The sequence below is a fragment of the Anas acuta genome, chromosome 7 (assembly GCF_963932015.1).
Source record: "Anas acuta chromosome 7, bAnaAcu1.1, whole genome shotgun sequence".
NCBI lineage: Eukaryota > Metazoa > Chordata > Aves > Anseriformes > Anatidae > Anas > Anas acuta.
In genome coordinates this window covers 2,584,109-2,604,873 of record NC_088985.1, presented here as the reverse complement: position 1 = coordinate 2,604,873, position 20,765 = coordinate 2,584,109, and the positions used below count along the sequence as shown (strand labels likewise).

The window sequence follows — 20,765 nt, the reverse complement described above, 5'->3', positions numbered from 1 at the left end:
GTCACAGGGTATCTTCGTTTCCTACACACACTAATGAATAGTCTGACTTAAAATGGCATGGGGCAATCTGTTCAGGAGCAGGAGAGGGGAAAGCAAAAAGGACTTGGCTCTGTGGAATGACAGCAGAGCAGTGGCTTGCCTTAAAACTTCAGGGGTTAAACCTGATTGAGTGGGAAGGTTTTGGTGATGAGAAAGGTCTTTAAAGTTGTTTTATTTCCAGTTATGTGCCAAACTTTTTTTTTTTTTTTTAAGGAGATAATTGGACATGGAGGGATTTGAATGTTGGTTGCATTAAGCTTGTCCTTTTTGTTTGTCAAAGGCACTATGTCCTGTACAGATGGCCGTGCACATACTGAAGTTAGATCATCCCTGGGGAGAAAAAAAAGAGTTTTATTCATTGTGATTAGTTTATGCTTTATTGAAGTGATATGGTGATGAAAGATGCCAGATGATTATAATCATTTTCTCAAGGAGCTTAACTCTCCAAATATTGCGAAAGGAGAGCAGCTTGAGCTATGGGATAGGTGCTTGGTTTAATTATCAGGAGTTGAATATTTCCAGGACTGATCACGAGGTGCATGCTTTTCCTCTATAGGCTTTTTTTTACATGAGCCATCACTGTAAAAACTGGAATATTTCTTTCATGGGCAATTTGCCTGCATATTCTGATTTTGTTGATTTGAAATGTCAATAGAAACAGATGCAGAGTGCTAATTTCAATGACCAGTCAGCTTCCAGAGCTCCAGAACATCCAGTATAATGGTTTATCCAGTCTCATAACACCTTGTAAAGTTTGTGATCAGTGGAGCTATTTTGTCAGATTGAGAGTAATTGTCCTTATTGTTTTACAGCACCCACTGAAAGTGTGATGCTAACAGATACTTAATTAGAGATTTAACAGATACTTAATTAGAGATAAAAACATTTTCATATAGTCCAGGGCTTGATGTTTTATAAACTATTACTGTTGAATATCATAGTGTCTGCTGGAGAAGGGAAACATACTGAAAAATCAGTAAGGTCTTAAAGGAATTTTATCTTATGGCTTTAAAAATGTATACTCATTTTGTGTTCAGCTTGTTATTAAGTCAGAATTTACAGAATTAATCCAGATTTGCAGACTCCTTCATTAAATTATATACTAAAGAATAAAATAATTCAAATTTTAGAGCTTATATAAAATTATAAAATGGTAATGACTGGTAAATGAGAGAGTAAATACATGTGAGTGCACTGTTAACAATCCATAGTTGGTAGGAGACCCACCAAAGTCAATTGCTCGCCTTGTGGACTGGCCCATCTTTAATGGTAACTGTCCCGTGTTGGTTTGTTATAAAGAACACTTGCAGCCATCTGTACATTTTGTCTTTAGCATCGCTTTCCCTTTTTTTTTTTTCACAGAACTAACTTTACAAAATTTGCCTTAGTGAACTCCTTATGTTGTAAATCATTCAGATTTCTGTTGAAATCTCTGAATGAAAATGAATGGAGACCATTCATTTAACCTTACTTGCTTCACATTTTATCCACAGGAGCTGTAGAAGTATTCTGACTTCAGTCAGAAAGTGGCATTGAGTGCAAAGGGACTTGATGAATAAGTTTGCCTTTATCTTTTACGCTAGTATTCCATCCAAGTATTTGGGTAAAATCCCAGTCATTTACACAGATGCACGTCTGGGATCTTCATGAATAGAGTGCAGATGGAAGTGAAATGTTCTTTTTTCCTCACTTTTCTGGGCTCCATCTTTCTGGTTTTGTACCTCGGTTACCCTTTCGCATAGTGGGAGTAAGGATTCCAACTTCCTTTTGAATTGCTTTCAGAAATACCAGTGAAAACATAAAGAAGACGTTACTATTACTACACTCATGCCATTTCCATGGATCTATTGCATTACAATTCCTCTGCAACCTCTTTGTGCCTGTTGAGAGTTATCTTGGTAGTGCACATGTGTACTCTGCATGGCCTCTTTGTCCAGGATCTCCACATGCAGCCTGATCATCTAATGTAAATGCTGGGGATGTTTTCTTGCCATACCCATGGAGTTTCCCCAGAGAAAATGGAAACGTGAGGAATTATGCAGCAATAATATTGTAATTGGAGCTGGATGAGTTTGACATTAGTCTTGGTCTTTTAGGATGAAAGTTCTGGTTTAAGAGAATGAGCCAGCTAAAATCCTTTCTTTATGGTTTGGTTGAGAGTATAATTTATTTGGCAATATAATCTTATATTTGAGTTTTGCTGTAGACATAGGAATGCATCTAAATTAATTTTAAAAAGAAACGAAAGATGATTAATACTTGAGATAATTGAAACTTGCTTCTAAATGGATTTCCCTGGAAAATTTCTCATGAGAATTTTCTAATTACATTTGTGCCAAAATATAGTAAATAAAAAATAAATCCCCATTTTGTTATTTTCAGAAATGACAGGAGAAAAGTGTACTTGATAGTCATATCAGGAGCAATAACCTGATGAGATTTTTCTTTATTTAATAACAAATTACCTACTGTGTGCATGTTTAATGATAATGATAGCTTCTAGTCGTACAAGCAAATGTGAGGACCATTACTCTGTAGCCAAACAGAGTGGATCTTAGCAGGTAATTTCCTCTTAATTGTGTAATGGTGAAGAAGAACATCAGGACAAAAGTTGTATAATCATCTGTTATGCTATGATCTCTGAAATTTCTCATGTTTTCAAGGATTTTCACATGTATAATGTGCATGGTCGTTTAAAATACTTTTAACAACTAACATGATTTTCATAAATTGCTCCACGGAACACCAGAGCGCATCTGGTAGACCCAATTCTGCAGGCCTGCCAGTGGCACAGGAACACTGGACTTGATATTACACCCAGCCTGGGCCAGGCTGCATGACATGATACAGGGAATATATTGTCAAGAACAGCAAAGCTCTTTTATACCACAGTATTGAATACAGATGAAAATTACCGGTTCTCTATTAATGAAACTGTTGGCTTTGGATGTTTTGTCTGTCTAAATGCAATGTAAAGATCAAAACCAAGTCTGAGGTCCAGACTCAGAGGAGTTTATCAACCGCAGTCATACCAACAGTAGGACCTGAGTTTCGATGTGCTTCTCTGATGAATCAGTAGATTTTTGTGAAGTGTCCCAGCTGCCTACATATCCAGGTAACACAGACAGATAAATAGTTATTCAGAAATCAGTGTGCAAAATAAATACATGTATATACACACACACAACACACACATGCACAAAAAACCTTTCTTTGCTCTAAACACATTGTTGGATGCCTTTTCTTCTATTTAGCACGTAGTTTTTACTCTTAGTGGCTTCCAGTGCTTTAGAAAACTGCTACTTTGTCACCTTTTAAACTTTGAAAACACACAAATTACTAGTGAAATAATATCAATACTGGTGAAGGGGCACTTGCTGAGAATGAAAGTAGTCTGTTAAAATTCAGGTGTCTCCCAGCCATCCTCTGTAGCCTGTGGGTGGTGCAGCCCATCTCAGGGGCTTTAGAGAGGCAGATATAACCTCCCAAGAGGTTAGGTGACACTTGTCAGTGTCTGCCCCTCTGAATTCGGATGTGTGCCAGGCACCATCCTGCTCTGATACCAGAGACGTTCCTCCAGGGGTGTGTGGGAATGTGGTTGTTGCAGCAGAGCCTGGGATGCTATGAGGGATCTCTTCTTTGGATCAGCAGCTGGTGATACCATTGTACCAGTGTTACCATACCTTTTAGCCACAAAAGACTGCACGTGACATAATTTGTTTCTTCTTACTCACCCCACTGAGTCAAAAACAGTGAAAAAAACAAGGGTGCATACACACAAAATAGATGAGGCCCAGAGCCTCATCTAACCTGGTCCTGAGCACCTCCAGGGATGGGGCATCCACAGCTTCCCTGGGCAACCTGTGCCAGTGCCTCACCACCCTCTGAGTGAAGAATTTCCTCCTAACCTAGATCTCCCCTCCTAGTTTAAAGCCATCCCACTTGTCCTGTCACTACCTGCCCAAGCAAAAAGTCATGCTCCACCTTTTTTATAAGCCCCCTTCAGGTATTGAGAAGACTTGTCACCTGGTTTGTTTTTTTAGGGACTTGGTAGGTCACACAAGTCGGCACAGGCTGCCAGAGCATTCCTGTCTCTCCGATGTGTCAACCAGCTGCCTTGTAAGCTGTACTTACAGGCACGGTTATTTCGTGTGCTAAAGGTCCTTGGGAAGGTGACAGCTGGAATGAGATCGCTGGAAATGTGATGGATACATCAAGAAACTTCATTGTTCAGAATAAGTGTTAATTATTCAGACCTCTAGTGTTAAAATAGTTAAATCAGGTAAATAGCCTCCTATTAGCAAACATTGAATTACTGATCTGAAAAACTCATCTATTATACCCTTCTGGCAATGCATCTTCTGATTCCCTTTTTAATTTTGGTATTCTTGAGTGTGTATGGATGCAGACAGTTTGTGAGACATGCACAGATGCACAGGCTGCCTGTGCTTGTTCTTGTCATTAAAAATGGGGATTGAACAGTTTGTTCAGGCTACTTAAAATCCCTTTGCAAAAGAGCTTTTTCTGTTACCAGTGCTAGGACAAATGCCTTCTCCTTAATTGTTTTCTGAGGTTGTGCTTAGAACTAGCAGTGATGGCTAATGGTGAGAGGCAGAAGTCCTCTGTTCGAGGTGGCAGGGGCCGCAGTGCCCTAGCTGTTGGAGGTGAGAATTTGGAGAGGTTCTTCAACACTCAGCTTTGGTGAATCAAGTCAAACCTACAGATATTGCTGGTTGCCGTGGACATGAGACAGTCCGTTCAGGCTGTGGTGGGTTTACCCAAGCAACCTGGTGCTCTTCGCATTTTGTCTCCTCTCAAAAAAAAAGTTAGTGAATGTCACGTAGGCTGGAGTGTCCTGTGTTCACAACTGTAGTCTGATTTTTCAGAAATACAACGTGTGAATCTTCCCACCTTCAGTAACAAGACTCCAACTTTCAGGACAAGCTAAATAGTGTTTACTTTTTTAAAATATTCATAGTTTCCTGAGCTAGCACAAAAGGAGACTTTTAAATTCAGCTGTCAAAATACTGTTGAAAAGTATGTTAACCAACTTTAAGTGGTGTCCTTCTTCTATTATTACAAAAATGAATGAATTATCAAACAGATCACCACTTCTGTCTATATGTATATATCTTCTTCAACCTAAAGATTTTATTTTTTTTTAGTTTGCTTCTTTCCAAACCTCTGATGATTTTTCTTAGAGGATCTGTCAGATGTTTCTAAGATATTTTGTAGGAGGCATGTTGTACTGGGATGTTAACTTCCCCTGCAGCAGCCCATACAGTGCTGTGCTCTGCACTTGTAGCTGGAACAGCAGTGGTATCACACCAGTGTTGTGTCTGCTGCTGAGCAGTGCTGGCACAGCATCAGGACTCTCTCTAACCCTCCTAGGGGGTGGGCAAAAAAGTGAGAAAAGAAACATCACCAGGGCAGCTGGCCTAAACCAACCAAAGGGATATTCCATACCATGTGGTGTCACACTCAGCAATAAAGGTGGAAACTGGAAGAAGAGGGGAGGGGTGGGCTCTCACTGTGAAAACATCGGTCCTCCCAAACACTGGCTACATGTGTTGAGGCCCTGCTTCAAGGACATGGTCAAGCATCGCTCATTTATGGGAAGTAGAGAGCAATTTCTTTCCTCTGCACTTCCACATAGCCTTTACTTGTTCTGTTTGTTTGTTTGTTTCCCTTTTCCCCTTTCCCTTTTTTCCCTTTAGTTAAACTGTTTAATTAATAATAATCTTTCTTTAATAATTATTTTTCCCCTTTAATTAAATTATCCTTATCTCAACCCGTGAGTTGTTCTTTCCTTTGCTTCTTCCCCTCCTCTTCTAAGGAGGGGGAGTGAAAGAGTGTCTGTGGTGTTCAGCTGCCTAGCAAGGTAAAACCATCACAGATGCTCAGTAACAATCCCAGTTCCGAGGAAGACAAGCTGCAAGTTCTGATGGTCTGCTGAGAGATGTTGCATTTTAAATCTTTAATAACTTAAAGAGGTGAGTAAAAAGGAAATAATACGACATTTGCTTTATTTCTGACTTCCAGGGCACACCAGCAAGTCGAGTCCGATACAAAGTAGATGTCGTCCAGTTCCCTTACAGTGCCAGCATTTTTGATGTGGAGGAGACTTCAGGGCGTGTAGTAACTCGGGTAAACCTAAATGAAGAGCCAAGTACGGTGTTTAAGGTAAAACCCATATGTCTGTGTATTATCGGTAAAAATGCAAGTAAAAATGCAATTTAGTAGCACTCCTTCTACATGTGTTTCTCTCTTATGCTTTATATTTCATAAAAAGATGTGAAATTCTTATTTTGTTTGTTTCTTAATTTCTTCTTGTTACATGTTTCCTGGCCTTTTTCATGTCAGAAAGATCTTGCATGGATATGATTGCTACTCTTATGCTGGGGGAAAAAATGGGAAGCAGCTGAAGGAAACCTGCTTTTGGAAGTTAACATAGCTAATGTTTTAGTTTTCAACAGAGCTGTCAACATAGCAATTTTAGGGGGGAAAAAAAAAGTAAGGATGGAAATATATCTTGTAGAGAAAGTTACTGCACAGTTTGGGTGGTTGGGGACTTGCGTTCACAAGTGCTGTAATGTGAAAACACTAACTTTAAGGAGACAAATTACTGTTGTGTTGTTACTGGTACTGAAGAGTCTCAAGTGTAGTTAATCTGGAATAAGGCATGATTTCAATCAAAATCAAAGAAACAGGTCTCCCTTCTTAAATCTTCTAAAATCCATGAATGGAGGAGGTAATTGAAAGTTGGAGCTTGTCAGTAAACAAATTTTTTTAAAAAGTGTCTTACAATACATGGAGGTTTATACACGTATGTAATTTTCCTACATGGAAGATGCCAACCATGTGTCTTCATTCAGGTGTGTTTCGTTTCTTCTTGCCTTTCAGTTAGTTTTTTCTGAATTGAGGGTCAAAAAGGGGTTTATTTTCATACTTTGCAGTTATAAGGAAGTAAAGTTGTCCACCATTTTCCACTTTTTGAGAGTCATGTCAACCAGTATGATGAGCTTGAGTAGCATTGAAATACTATCCCTTTTAGGAACTTGGGGCACTGCTAATTTATTTCCAATTTCTGATTAATGTAGTGAAACTCAGGGATGGGGGGGGGGTGGAGAAGAGAATTATTTCTTTATTAACCAGAGTGAAGCTTTTCAAAGTAATTCCTTTGTGTGGCTGTTTTCTGAGGCTCTGATACGTTACATGCTGGTGACAGGCACATGGACATGGCATGTTTCTATATGAAAACTGCTCTGTAGTAGGGCAGACCAATGGTAAATTTAGCAGCGCTGCATTTCAGAAAATACAGATGCTTAGTAAAGGAACAGAGAAAAGAAGACATAAACTTCTTCTGCTGTGACTTCAGAAATCACAGATGTGGGGACTTCCTGAGTTGGTGTTTGCTTGCATATCTCCTGAAATAAGGACAAATGTAGGGAAAGAAAAACCTAGCAAACTGTCCGTTAGTCCATCTTCAGTGGGCTGGTCTCATCCTTTTGCTGAATTTCATCTGAAAGATCAAAGCAGGTGAATTTATTTGTCCCAGCAGAGAAGTGTAGATAAATAGACTGAGTAAATAATAATTTGAATAACCAAAGATTAGATACACGAGAGATTTATAAAGGCTGCCTTTGGTGAGGATCTGGTTTTGTCCATGATTTAGCATCTGGAGGATCTCTTGTCAGAGTTCTTTTGTTGTCAATTGGGGATAGAACATGTTTCTTTCATTGTTGTTTTGTTATTTGACCTCAGTTTTAAATATTAATGTCTGTCAGCACCAGAGTATTACCCAGCACTTGTTTAATTTGTTTTTTGGGGGAGTTGCAGGTATTTTTCTGATAATAAGTGCTCTGGTGCTTAAATATAGAGCTGAACTATACCTTTTAAAAAGTTATAATGGATTCTGGAGCTTTGGGTAAGGACAGTCTTTGGTAAGATGCGAAGGGAATCCCATGAAAAATATAAGTTATATTCCTGAAACCGCCAGCATTTTTTGGAGATGTATTTGTAGAAAGCAATGGAATTACAGTTCTATTTTACTGTTTCTGTAAATTTTCTGGCATATGGTTTGACCTGCAGATGGCTGTCACCCTTTTCTTCTGCTTTGTTCTTATACTTTTCTTTCTTTTCTTTCACTGCAAATCATTCAAATGTGTGATTTGCAGTGAAAGAAAATCTCATCTGACTTGTTAGACCCTGAAAATACAAAAAGCACTATTGTAAGTCAACATAATGCTCTCACCTCTACTAAAAATGATTTTCTGTACTACTTACAGCTAGTGGTCATTGCATATGATGATGGCGATCCTGTGAAGTCCAACACCACTACCGTAGAAATTGCTGTACTGCAGCCTTCAGTAATTCCTCGATTTACGCAGGATGAATACAGGTAAAGCATTTATGCATTCACATAACAACTGTTATTTTTTAAGTTGAAATAAATTCCTCTTTGAATGCCATTCGGATGCATGTTGGTTATGAAAAGACAGTGTGGAAGCACTTCCTCTGCAAATACCTCAACTTCTCTTCCTTCCGTTGTTCGCTTTGACACACAGAAGGAAATAAGTCACAAAAATAAGGTTTGAACCAGTGCACCAAAAATGTTATGTGCTTAGAGCTGATAACATATTTACTGATGTTAACACTTCTTTAGGAAACAGAATTTGATGCTACTGTAAGGAAAGAGACAACGCTTGAGTTCCCCAGAAGCACAACTGTGTGAAATTGCTTGCAGGACTTTTTTTGCAGCAGTCCAATCTGACAAAGCAGCAAAATATTTCAGAGTTGCTTCTTCCTCTTAACCACATTTTTTTTTTTGGCAGCCAGCCATTCCCTGATCCTACCAGATAGTGCTGCAATTTTACCATCCTAATAGGTTGTCTCCAACTGAAAAGTTGAGGGCTGTGGTTGAGAACAGTGAGGAGAGATTTGTTATATTTTCTCCTCTTAGAAGCTGTTGAAAATGTCAGTTGTGTGGATAAACAAAGTTTTATGCATTGAAGGTGTAGCTGGGATCAACGGGGCTTCAGATTGTTTTCTTCAGCCAGTTTGAGCATGTTTTGGTCCTATACACCATTCATGTTGGACAAGAGGGGAATTTCAGGGTTTAGGCCTTTGACATTAGAAGCGCAGGTGATTATTTACTACTACCCAGTCTTGATTTGATAAAAGTTTACACTGATAATTTAAAATAAATGAACCCTATTTTCTTAAAATAAATAAATAAGTAATGGTGCTCAGGCTGATGAGTTTGTTAATTTTTGTTTCAGTGAAAATGTTCATAAACAGTTTCTGAAATTTGTATGATGATATGAAATAATGGGATCAGTGTGCACAGCCTCCATGTATCAGGAAGTTATAACCTTGCTGCAGTCTGTGCTCTTGCATCAAATGTAGCATTGTAATCAGTATCAGAATATAAATGGGTTTTGTGCATCTCGTTTCAAAACCGAGTACTGTAGGAAATCAGTAAGCAGAAATAAAACGTAGTGTTACTGGCTTCACTAGACCCTAATGAAAGGTCGTGCTCTGCTCTTTTAATGGATTTAGACTAAAATTCACAATGTGCATTGTTTTTCCTCATGATTAGAGTATTAAAACTTTGAAGCAATCCCATAACGGTAATGGAAGATAGAGTATTAAAGCTTTGAAGAAACTGAAAAATAGCAAAATACTGCCAGTACTGTACTAACTTTGCGTTTGATATTGAAACAGAGGTGTGAAATCTGAAAGAGTAGTGCAAAATGATAAACTTAGTATCTAGTGATAGCAGAAAAGATAATTCTTTGCTGAAGGATTTTTAAGAGTATATTCCTGCCACTTCCTATATTATTTTGTTGAATATCTTCAAATGTATGAAGTGTAGTTAGGTAATGTAACAAAAGATAGAACTTTAAATAAAAATGTTTCCACTTCTTTCTGTAATTTTGGATACCGTGTGAGTGCCTGAATTTCTGCCATCTGAACAGTGTTTAAAGCTTTTCTGTAACAGTTAGTCTTCTGTGTTACTGTGTTCATGAAAAATACAAACAGTTCCTATGTGTGTAGCTGTGAAAAAAAAATGCTCTGGGATAAAGATTTGAGTCATTTGTGAGTATTAAAAATCCCCAAACTGCACCAATGTTCAAGTGTCTCGCCATACCAATAGCTGTTAATGAACCTCATCCATAGGATAGCTGCTGTTGGGTGATGTTTGCCATGCATAGGCTGTAACAATGGTGTCAGCATCAGGAAAGCGTTGCAAATCTTTAAAGGAGACTCTCCTGTGGTATTTCTTGTAGTGTGTTGCTTGTGAAGTAAAAGCATATTTATAAAAGAGGGCAAGTAGGCGATAATATCTGGAACTGATAACCAGGATTGTGCTAATGATAGAAATTAACTGTGAGGAGAGGGAAGGAGGAAAAGGTGGAAAGCTGCAGGGTACAGCATGATGTCCTGTTACCCAATTCAGGAAGTATGGAGCAAGTTAATGAGAGGGAGAAAAGGAAGAAACCCTTTCATTTAGGATTGAGAAAGCTAGTCCAGTAGTTGTGTTTAACAAGAGAGCATGAAATATGATCCAGAAGCCTTTCCAAGACATTCTAGGTTTTGGTTAAACTACAGAAGCTAATTCACCCAGCCTCACGATCCAGCCTGCAACAGCTAAAGAGCCTCTTCACTACTAGGTGCACACTTAGTAATGCAATTTGTTGACCTTTATAACCTTCTTTTATAACTTTCTCAGATGACCTTCACCCTTAAAGAGGTTGTTCTTGAATATTACCTAGTGAGAAATGTTACCTGGAGCAGCGTGGCGTGCTCCAGGATGTCCATTGATTTGGGGAGGCTACAAAGTCGCTGCAATGTTGGACCAGTGGGGCAGAGTCCAGCATGTGAGCACAGCCCTAGGGGAACTCAGAACATGGCATGGTCCCTCTGCAGTGTAGAAGAGTTACCGTGCAGCTCACACTGTAAGCTGTAAACTGTAAATAAATCCATCCAAGTGGATTTGTTTGCACAATTGTGGGGAGAGACCCTAAACTGCAGGACTGCAGGCAGAGTTTACATTGCCTTCGGCAGAAGGAATGGAGCACACATTTCCCAAAGCTACCGTGAGCTTCAGTGATATCCTAGGAGATGGTACCTTTATTTCCCTACAATGAAGGAAGCCTGAAGAAAAGTTCATATCCCCAAAATACCCTTAGATGACAACTGAATAACCCCTCATATCTTCTCCTCACGAATTCATAGGATTAGCTGAATAGCCTGGTTTCTCTTTGCAAAGAAATAGCCTTACTCCATTCTTGGTAATTTTTTTTTGAGATGCACACCATTGCAAAAGCCTCTCAAAATATTTTGAGGCAGAAGCACTTGCTCATTTTCTTCAGTGTGAGAAAGTGAATGAAAGCAACCCCAAAACCTTCTGATTCAGTTCTGAGATTCTCTGACATTTTGGAGCAGGACTGGTTTCAGTCCCTAAGGCTTTCAGGGATTGTCAGCCTGCAAAGTGCATTTCTCTTTGGTTTCTAGACAGTGATGCAAGCTGAAACTGGCAGGTTTCAAAAAGCCTTATTTTTTAGTTGACTTACTATATCTTTAGGGTAAACGTCAGCTCAGAGTAATGGTGCTTGTCTGCAAAATGATTAACTTTTGGATGTGGATACTAGAATTTTGAAGGGATTGAAAACTAGTGGTTTTGCAGTGGATTAGTATTGATCTTTGCTTGCGTAATTGCCATAATCTGGATGATTCCAACACATTTTTCCTAGCTCTTTTACAAACTTCATTTCTGTGTATTTAGAAAAAGGTTACAGTCGAGCAGTTTTACAGAATAAAGCTGCCTGTGCAGTTGCAGGATGTATTACAAGTCAGAAATAAATGCAGAGACATAGGAGAAGAGGGGACCAGATGGCATGATCACAAAGGCATAGCAGCATTAGGCAGATAGGGAGATGGAAGTGCAACCGTGCCTTGAGCTGTTGCTCTGGCAGCCCTGCAGCAGCGCATTAGGGTTTCTGACTTGAGCCCTGTTCATCCTAAGGAAGGGTTTGATTGATTGTTTTCCATGTCTTAAAGTGACTTCCACAGGAGGCAGCAGCCGAGTAATAGGCTTGCCTTTTATCCACTGGCTTTTCTACTGCATTATTCCATAATTTGGAGCAAATTAACTAACCCCACTTTTTTCCATCCACCTTTTTTCTTTGGATTGTAAATTGTACTGGAGACTTCCAGGTGTTGCAGTGCAACGCATATAAGACAACAGCAAAGAGAAGTCAAGATCCTAGAGAATCCAAAAATAAAATTTTGGCCTACTGCTTGCTGCACATGGCTGTCCTCTGCAGGCACCACTGCACCACAACTCCCACAGCTCCCTCGTCTGCATCCATAAGCGCCAGCCTGTCTTCGTGGTACCTCAGCTGGTACTGCGGGCTGTGCTCCTGGCCGGGGTGCTTATGCTGAAGCTGCAGGGTTTAACGGCATTAGGAACGTGGGTCCTCCTGTACTCAGATCCTTGTCTGCCCTTGTCTTGGTTATTAGGACTTGGAGAAAGCTGATGGCAGCACTGCCTGTAAAGTGTTTTGAAAACCAAGCCTTGTTTTCTAGTTCAGCAAAAACACAAAGGATGGAGAGGCAAAAATGAAAAAGCATCGAAGGCATACACATGCAGACATTTATTTCTGTGCGGATAGATCACCTCTGAGCCCACTTGACCTCTTGCTGCTGAGCAAGGACACCGTGCTGCTGATGCTCTTGTCGCTGCGCCTCCCTGCAGGCAGCTGGCAGTCGGATTCAGCTGGTTCTCCAGAGCGCTGAGAGCAGAGGGAGGCACAGCCACCGGAGTCTGCATGTGGGATGCTGGGCAGCAGTGTGGGGACGTGGCCTGACCTGCCACTTGCTCTGCCTCTCGCAGCCAGAGTGAGCCAGGGCCTGGGGGAGTCGGGCATGGCGAGGGGATGAAGGAGGGGACACCAGCACACGAGGCTTTCTGCAGCGCTGCCCGAAATGGCTGTGGCCATTTGCAGTCTCTTACAGTTTTTAATGCTGACTTTGATATCATTCTGCTTAGTGCTGGTGAAACAGCCACGTCTTGGGTAATAAATCACGTACCTGGGAAAATGAATTGAGCTGTTTTGAGCTCTCCTTTTCCAAGCTGTTTCTCTTGTCCTGACAGTTCCATCGCAGATCACCTCTTGACTGAACCCTAAAACAGGTAATTGATCCAAAAGTTTCCATTTCTTCCAAACAGGTAATGGCAGTACTTTGATTCCTTAATTAACAGATCATAATTAGTAGCACCATGGAACAGTGAAGACCAGATGTGAAGTGAACCTTAGATGAACACAAATATTATTTTTTTTGCAAGCCTGTCCTCTTATGAGTACATTCTCATTTAAAAGGGAAAAAAAAAAAGGTTCGAAGGGACTTGGTATTTTTTTGTTTTGTTAATTAATAAATACCACATCCTCTTTGCGACTACAAGGTCATTGCTAATAGTGATGTGCTGCTGTAGCAGGAAATGAAATTTTAACCAAAAGTAGTGTCATTGGTTCCTAATTACTGCATTTGGGCACATTAAACAGGTGTTCAGCCATTTCAATAGCAGAAAAAGGAAGATACTGGAAACCTTCAGTTTCTGTTAGTGCTGTGTTATCAGTCCCCGTCCTGTTTGAAAATATGCACCCACTTATACAGTAATCCGAAGTTTGGTTCCAATTTACGAGGAAATCTGTGAAGTTGAAAAATTGAGGGTGTTACTAGATATAAATGTAGTGTGGCATTGTACTTCTGTACTAGGTGCAACACTCTACCGGGAAAATGTATTTTGTGTAAAAGAGAGGTTATGTGACATGTGGACCTCTCTTTCTCAGCAAAAGATAGGATATTGTTTCCACTTCATTAAATCCACCTACATCATCGGCAAGTACCATCCAAGCAAATAGCCATGTATTGTAGGGTTTCACTAAACAGAATTTCAGGTTCCTACCAGGAGTCACTTGGAAGTGTTACTCCAACAGGCTTCTCCCAGTTCTCTGGTCTCCTGCTCTTTAGACAAACAGTTACGATGAACTAGGGTATGGAGAATCCTGCACAGAGGCATTGAGGCTATGGGTAGTATTTAGTGTTTGAGTTCTAATTCTGTACTTCTTTCCAGAAAGTGCCATTTGGCACTGAACAGCTTCTCCATTGATGTCAATGTCTGAGGGAGCTTTGCTTTTCTTGTTCCGAGTATTCTACAAATATGGCACAACTTCTTTCAGATTAAAGAAAGAAATATGGGTATTTAGAAAAATGAGTTATTCCTGGGAGAGGAACAAATTATTCTATACATCTCTTACAACATCTCCCTATAAATTCTCTTCAGGAATCAGGACAGCAGCAGAGGAAGTCATTTGTTCAAACCAACTGGGAAGAAATCTCCAACCTGTGAACACCAGTGAGGTTTCCAAAGCTGTGGTCCTAGTGATTTACTTATTTGTCTTTGACGCGTTGCTTTGAGAACCGAGTACTTGAGAGGGCATAACTTGTTTCCTTCAAGGAAAATGGCTTTATTCAGGGAATCAAGGTGCTTAATAAATATTTAATATTTACCATAATAAAACAGTCAGTCAGAGTGGTAGGATCATAGAATCATAGAATATCCTGAGTTGGAAGGGACCCTTAAGGATCATCAAGTCCAACTCTTGACACCGCACAGGTCTACCCAAAAGTTCAGACCATGTGACTAAGTGCACAGTCCAATCTCTTCTTAAATTCAGTCAGGCTCGGTGCAGTGACCACTTCCCTGGGGAGCCTGTTCCAGTGTGCAACCACTCTCTCTGTGAAGAACTTCCTCCTGATGTCAAGCCTAAATTTCCCCTGCCTCAGCTTAACCCCGTTCCCGCGGGTCCTGTCGCTGGTGTTAATGGAGAAAAGGTCTCCTGCCTCTCGACACCCCCTTACGAGGAAGTTGTAGACTGCGATGAGGTCCCCCCTCAGCCTCCTCTTCTCCAGGCTGAACAGGCCCAGTGCCCTCAGCCGTTCCTCGTACGTCTTCCCCTCCAGGCCTTTCACCATCTTCGTAGCCCTCCTCTGGACACTCTCCAACAGTTTCATGTCCTTTTTATACTGTGGTGCCCAGAACTGCACACAGTACTCGAGGTGAGGCCGCACCAGCGCAGAGTAGAGCGGGACAATCACCTCCCTTGACCTACTAGCGATGCCGTGCTTGATGCACCCCAGGACACGGTTGGCCCTCCTGGCTGCCAGGGCACACTGCCGGCTCATATTCAACTTGCTGTCTACCAATGATGGACAAGATGTAAGCTTCTGCCTTAAATCTGGTCATTTTTTCATCAGGTTGCTCATGAGCTGTATTTTTTTAAGCCTCTGTTTGTTGAAATTTTCCTTTTTCTCTCCTCATTAAGTTCAATGCCGTGTTAAGTAGTGCTCAGCTCCACCACAGGAGGGTCATTTCCCTCTTCTTGTAGCAGGAGTGTGAAGGATGTTAACTGTGTCTCTCAGGTGCTTTTTGCGTAATGCTGGTGGATTTAGAGCAGCCACTTGGGTGACCCTTTTCCCAGGATGTCCAAGTCTTACAGCTTCTCATCCCGCATTTCCCACTATAGAATTTGCATTCTATGAAGGGAAGACATGACAAAGAATAAAGTTCTACAGGTTTATTCTACAGGTCTAAAGTTCTCTGAGGTGGGGGAGAACCTGCAGCAAGAGGGATGATACGTGGGCTCCCACATGCATTTTTAATTTGCCTCATGTGTCAGTGGCAGCTTTGGAATCAGTGTTACATGAGAGTGTTTTCAAAGCAATTATTTGTTCTGTCATAAAAAAAAATACAAAAGCACTCTTCACCATGTGGCTATGAAAAAATAGGAAATAAAACAGTTTCTACAGCAGATACTGAAGTGTGGTTGCACTGATAAACCAGCGAGTTTGATGATTAGAGTGCAGTAGAAGGATTGCCCATGTGTCCTGTTTTGCTGAGTTAAGCACATCACATCACAGCACACGCTACATCACAATTACTAAAACCTACTACTTTATGCCAAACGAGAAGGAAACTCTCACTTGGTGTTTTTCCATCTAATACAATGTGGTGAATGTAGCTGCATGCCGCCCAGGTTGCACCAGAAGCAGCACGGGGTGCAGCTCATGCAGGGAAGCTGCCTTGCTGTGTCTGGTGTAGGTGAGCGTCAGGTCTGAACGACTGTTTTCAAATCCACATTCAGGCAGATGAAATGTGGAAGTAAATCACTCCAGGAATGGGAATGCAGAATAGAAATGCAGACAGAAATGTGGTATTAGCCCCAACCAGCTCTTCACAGCATATTATGAGAGCACAAAATCCTGTCCATACCCGTCCGTCTGGCAGATCTGCATATGTGAGAGAGCCCTACATTCTGCTTGACAGGGATTTTTTTCCTTTTTTTGCTTTCGTAGTAATCCTGACAGGAATATTTATGTCTTTGTGACCTCAGCTTTCATTTATGAAGTTCAGTGGGATCACACACACGCATAATGCCTGATGACTGAGAGTTCATGGGAATAAAATCTGACACTTGGTTTAAAAGATAATACGTTGTGACAGGGGCTCACTGTAACAATGTCCAAACTCCCTTGTCATCTGTTTCAGAGATAAATACCATGGAAAGGTCAGAATGTCTTGAACCGATTTGAGAATTGAGACAGAAAGTGAGGATGTTAAGTACAGTAAGGAATCCATGATCCTTCTCAGCACACTTTGGAGATACACTGCTTGGAAAATGCATCAAGTGAAGAACAAAGTAATCTTTTCCAGACTCTGTCAAACTGTTCAGATTGTTAAAGTTATGCAAACTGGAAACTGAGAATTCGATTACTGATCTAAAATATGGTCAGATATTTTGCTTTTTTGAACCAGGGCAGGAAACAAAGTAGCCTAAATGTAGGTGAAACCATTAGAAGAGCTGCCATCATGATACTTCTGCCATTTGTTTCTTTAATTATTGCTTCAGTGTACCAGTTAAACTCGTACTTGTTTTTTTTTTTCCATGTTTTTAAAAACTCAACTGCAGTCAGGCCTATTTAAATGCTTCTGTTGTAGATCTGTTATTAGCTATTTTAGTCTCCATGTAACTTCACTGTTAGCTTGCCTCATTTTAAAATTTCTATTGCTCTGTCTGCACTTGACCTTTTTCCAGAAAAAAAAAAAAATATATATATATATATAAAAGGATTACATATCTTCTCTTTAATGCAAATAATCAGATAGACAAAAAAATTAATCACTTCCCATGAGGAGTAAGATAAAGAATCTCTGCAGGAGTGGGTACAATGCTTAGAAAGGTTTCAGTATGAAAGCTTCAGGTAAAATGCCACTGAGAGTTAAAAGTAGCTAAGGCCAAAACATCTCAAGAAGCTGTCATGTTAGAGAAGGTAGGGAGATGATGTTATTAGGAGGGGTCCAAATGACATTTTTAATCAAGTCAGTATGAGAATTTTAGTAAAGTAATTAAAAACATAATAAAATAAAAATGCTTATCTCCTGGCCTGTGCTGGTGGGCCTCCATGAACTAAAATAAAATCCACCAAACAGTTGACTGAAGTGTCCAATACAGCGTAAGTACACATCATGCTATTAAACTTCAGTGCTAAACCAATTTTCCAATTTATTATTGGGTTTGCTGGTTTTAAATTTAATTTTTGATTAAATCTGATGTTCATGCTTTTGGAGATAGAAAAATTTCATGGTGAATTTAAAGCATATTGGGTAGCAGACAAATTGAAAAATGAATGAGAGTTTGACTTGTTTAGCAAAGGAAGAAAAAGAGAAAAGGAGGAAAAGTTAAAATTGTGCTTAGGGGTTTAAAAATAATTATACCTTACCAGTGTGTTTTTAATATGTATTCTGTCTTCATTTCTCCCTCTGATGCAAGATTAGAATAATTGAGATATAGCAAATTAAAAGATAACTACATTTTTATAACTTGCATTTTTTTTTCTGTTTAAATAATGGATTTGTTTTAATCCTGGTTTTCTTCTAGGTTATGAACATTGTTGTCTTTTTTTTTTGTTGTTGTTTGTCTTTTTTTTTTTTTTTTTTTTTGAGGGGAAAACAGTTTATGGCATGAAGGCAGCAAGCAATACAGTAGAGGTCTCAACAAGAGAAATACAGGCAATTCTTAAACTTCTTTGGGGGAGCTAAATCCAAAGAGTAGGACAGAAGGCGTATTACTGAACTTCAGTTTTAGATCCCTTTGAAAGCATGTTATTTTTCCCAAATCCGAGGCTGCTGGATACAGGCCTTATCTCAGTGTGGCACAAAGCAGTTGAGGCAATTCTTTTTTATACTTTGCTGCTTTGGGGCCCTCTTCTCCTACCAAAGCTCATTAGGAAGGGCTTGGGCAGGTGGGGTAGCTCGGCAATGAGGCTGGGGATCCTATGGGGTTTCTATTGCACCCCAGTGCTGGGGTCGCTCCTGGGGACCACCCCATCCGGGATGCTAACAAGACAGCAGCATTTATTATTTCAGCATTACAGCGAACATTGGCCAAATTGCACATTGCTGACATTGCTGTGATGGCTACAGAAAAATCCTGTGAGTAAATGAACCATTGGTACAGAAATAAATTTATTTTGCCAGTGTTAAAGGACAGTTGTGCAAAGGATCAAAGATTAAGACCAGTCATGTTCAGGATGAAAGATTAAGACCGCGGGTGGACTGAGTTGGAGCTGAGGTACCTAAGAGTGCAGTAATTGCTCTTTATCTCATTTCACCCAAAGATTTCTCGTGTTTAAGTCATGTTAAGGCACAGGGCCTTCTGACATGGAGTGATTGCATGTGCGTGGCTGCCTGTGTGAGTAAGTAAGGGGGGGAGGAGAGGGTATTAGAAACCATGGATTTGAGAATGTGTTTTGCTGCAAGCTCAGAAAGTGGTTGTTTCATTTAAAATGTTTCAAATGGACCAGAAGCAGACTGGAGGGCAGTGGTGTTCCAGTCCCATGGAGGAGCCGGTCTCACGGAAGTGACAGTGACAGAGACCTGTGGTTGCGTGGGGTCACAGCCCATGGCTGGCAGGGTAATGACTGTGCTCGCAGCTGAGCTCAGAGGCTCAACGAGGTGTTGCAGGCATTATCAGACACAAATACCTTCAGAGGCTCTGAATCCTCATCGTGCGCTCTCGCCCCAGCAGCAGCATCCCTGTTCACATACACTGGTTTCTAAGCCTCATCTGGGTGGCCTGGACGGGATTGAACTGCCTTGCTGCTGTCAGGTCTTCTCTAACCAGCCTTTGACATTCAGTAATGCAAAATTATTGCCTCAAAATGTCCTTGCCTGTTGCCTAAAATAGCTTTTAATGATATGTCTACTACTCACACACACACAAATCACTGTTGTAGATCTTAGTCATTCAAAAATTGGAAAATAATGAGCGTATTCCCAAAGAAAGCTTATTAGAGCTTGCAGTACAGGATAAAGAACAGTATATTGTCAGTTGCATACCTTTGTCTTTTACTACTTTCCTTCTCTACATTTCGGCAAAATGTTAAGAGACCAGCTGTATGTTTTAATTCCACTGATGCATTGCTCCCTTTGAACTTGGTCACCTTAGTTAAATCAGGGAAATTAAATCAATGCCATTACTGCGGTGGTTTTCTGTCCGCTCCCTCTATGGCCTTTCATAGCAAACACAAAAGCCTCTTTCTAATTGATATTGATTTGTCAATTCATTGAATTCAGCTGTGTCAGAGGGGAGGTTACAAGGCCATTTGCATTAAAAGAATAGGCTGAAAGTGTGCTTCAGATGAAATGTAGGTTTTGAATATAGAGTCAATAAGGTTTTTGTTCAAATCATGTGCCTTAAAAGAGAAAGAAAACAAAGGAATATGTAATGCAACATAAAATGGATCTTTTTTTCTCACTGGCCTGCATTTTTGACCTCATCAAAAGAGCTACAGCTTGAAATGTTTTCAGATTTGACAGCCTTTTTTCTGTCTTGAAGATTAACGTTTGCATTTGTAACGTGCATGTTAATAAACGTTGTGTAACACTAGTTTTGTAGCTTAATCAATTAAATAGCAATCATGAATTTAATAATTTAATAATCTACTGCTGATAGCATGTTTGAGGCAGAAGAATCAGAGCCAGGGTGATGTGTCATGTATGTACTGCTGTGCATGTGTATTCGGGTACAAGTGAGCTTACCGTGGTGTTACTCTGCCAAAGAATCAAGGCTCGTGTTTCAGTACAGTGTTGTTCAGCTTGGAAAAGTATTTTCCCCCTTTATTTGTGTACTGGGAGGCTTAGGGCTCCTCAGAAGAATTGATAACTCACCCACCATGGTTTAGTTTAGAAGGACCGGCCATTCTACAGGGATCAAAAAAAATAATAATAAAAATAAAAAGCAGATAAAGCAATGGAAGAAGTCGCAACAAGGGAAGTAAGAGCCCTGTGGGTCATGGGTATGGTTTGCCTTTGACATTTTATGGGTGGTGTAAGGACCAGTTGTGTTAGAAACAGGGCCTGTGCTGGGTTTGTGGTGATTCATCCCAATGAAAAAGTCTGTAATCAAAGGCAGACTGTTTGGGCTCTCAGTGTGTGAAGGTGAAATTCAGATCTGGTTTCAGTAATTAGGATTGCAAACTGGGAATCCAACTTTCTGCCTGTGGAATGGGAAAGTGTGGGGTGTGGTGAAGGGTTTGAAGACTACTGGAGGAGGATGAAAGAGGGGTTGCATAAAATATTCCCTGAATCGAGGGAA

The 20,765-nt window shown here is 40.3% G+C and overlaps 1 protein-coding gene across 7 annotated transcripts in view; it reads left to right on the top strand.

Moving 5' to 3' along the window:
• PCDH15 (protocadherin related 15) overlaps positions 1-20,765 on the top strand; it is a 773,967-nt gene that overhangs the window by 675,439 nt on the left and 77,763 nt on the right. For all 7 annotated transcript variants that reach the window (XM_068688403.1, XM_068688402.1, XM_068688405.1 and 4 more), the window contains 2 exons: positions 6,082-6,222; positions 8,328-8,440. In XM_068688403.1, coding sequence (XP_068544504.1) covers positions 6,082-6,222; positions 8,328-8,440 — 254 coding nt within the window. The remainder of the gene's footprint in view (positions 1-6,081; positions 6,223-8,327; positions 8,441-20,765) is intronic.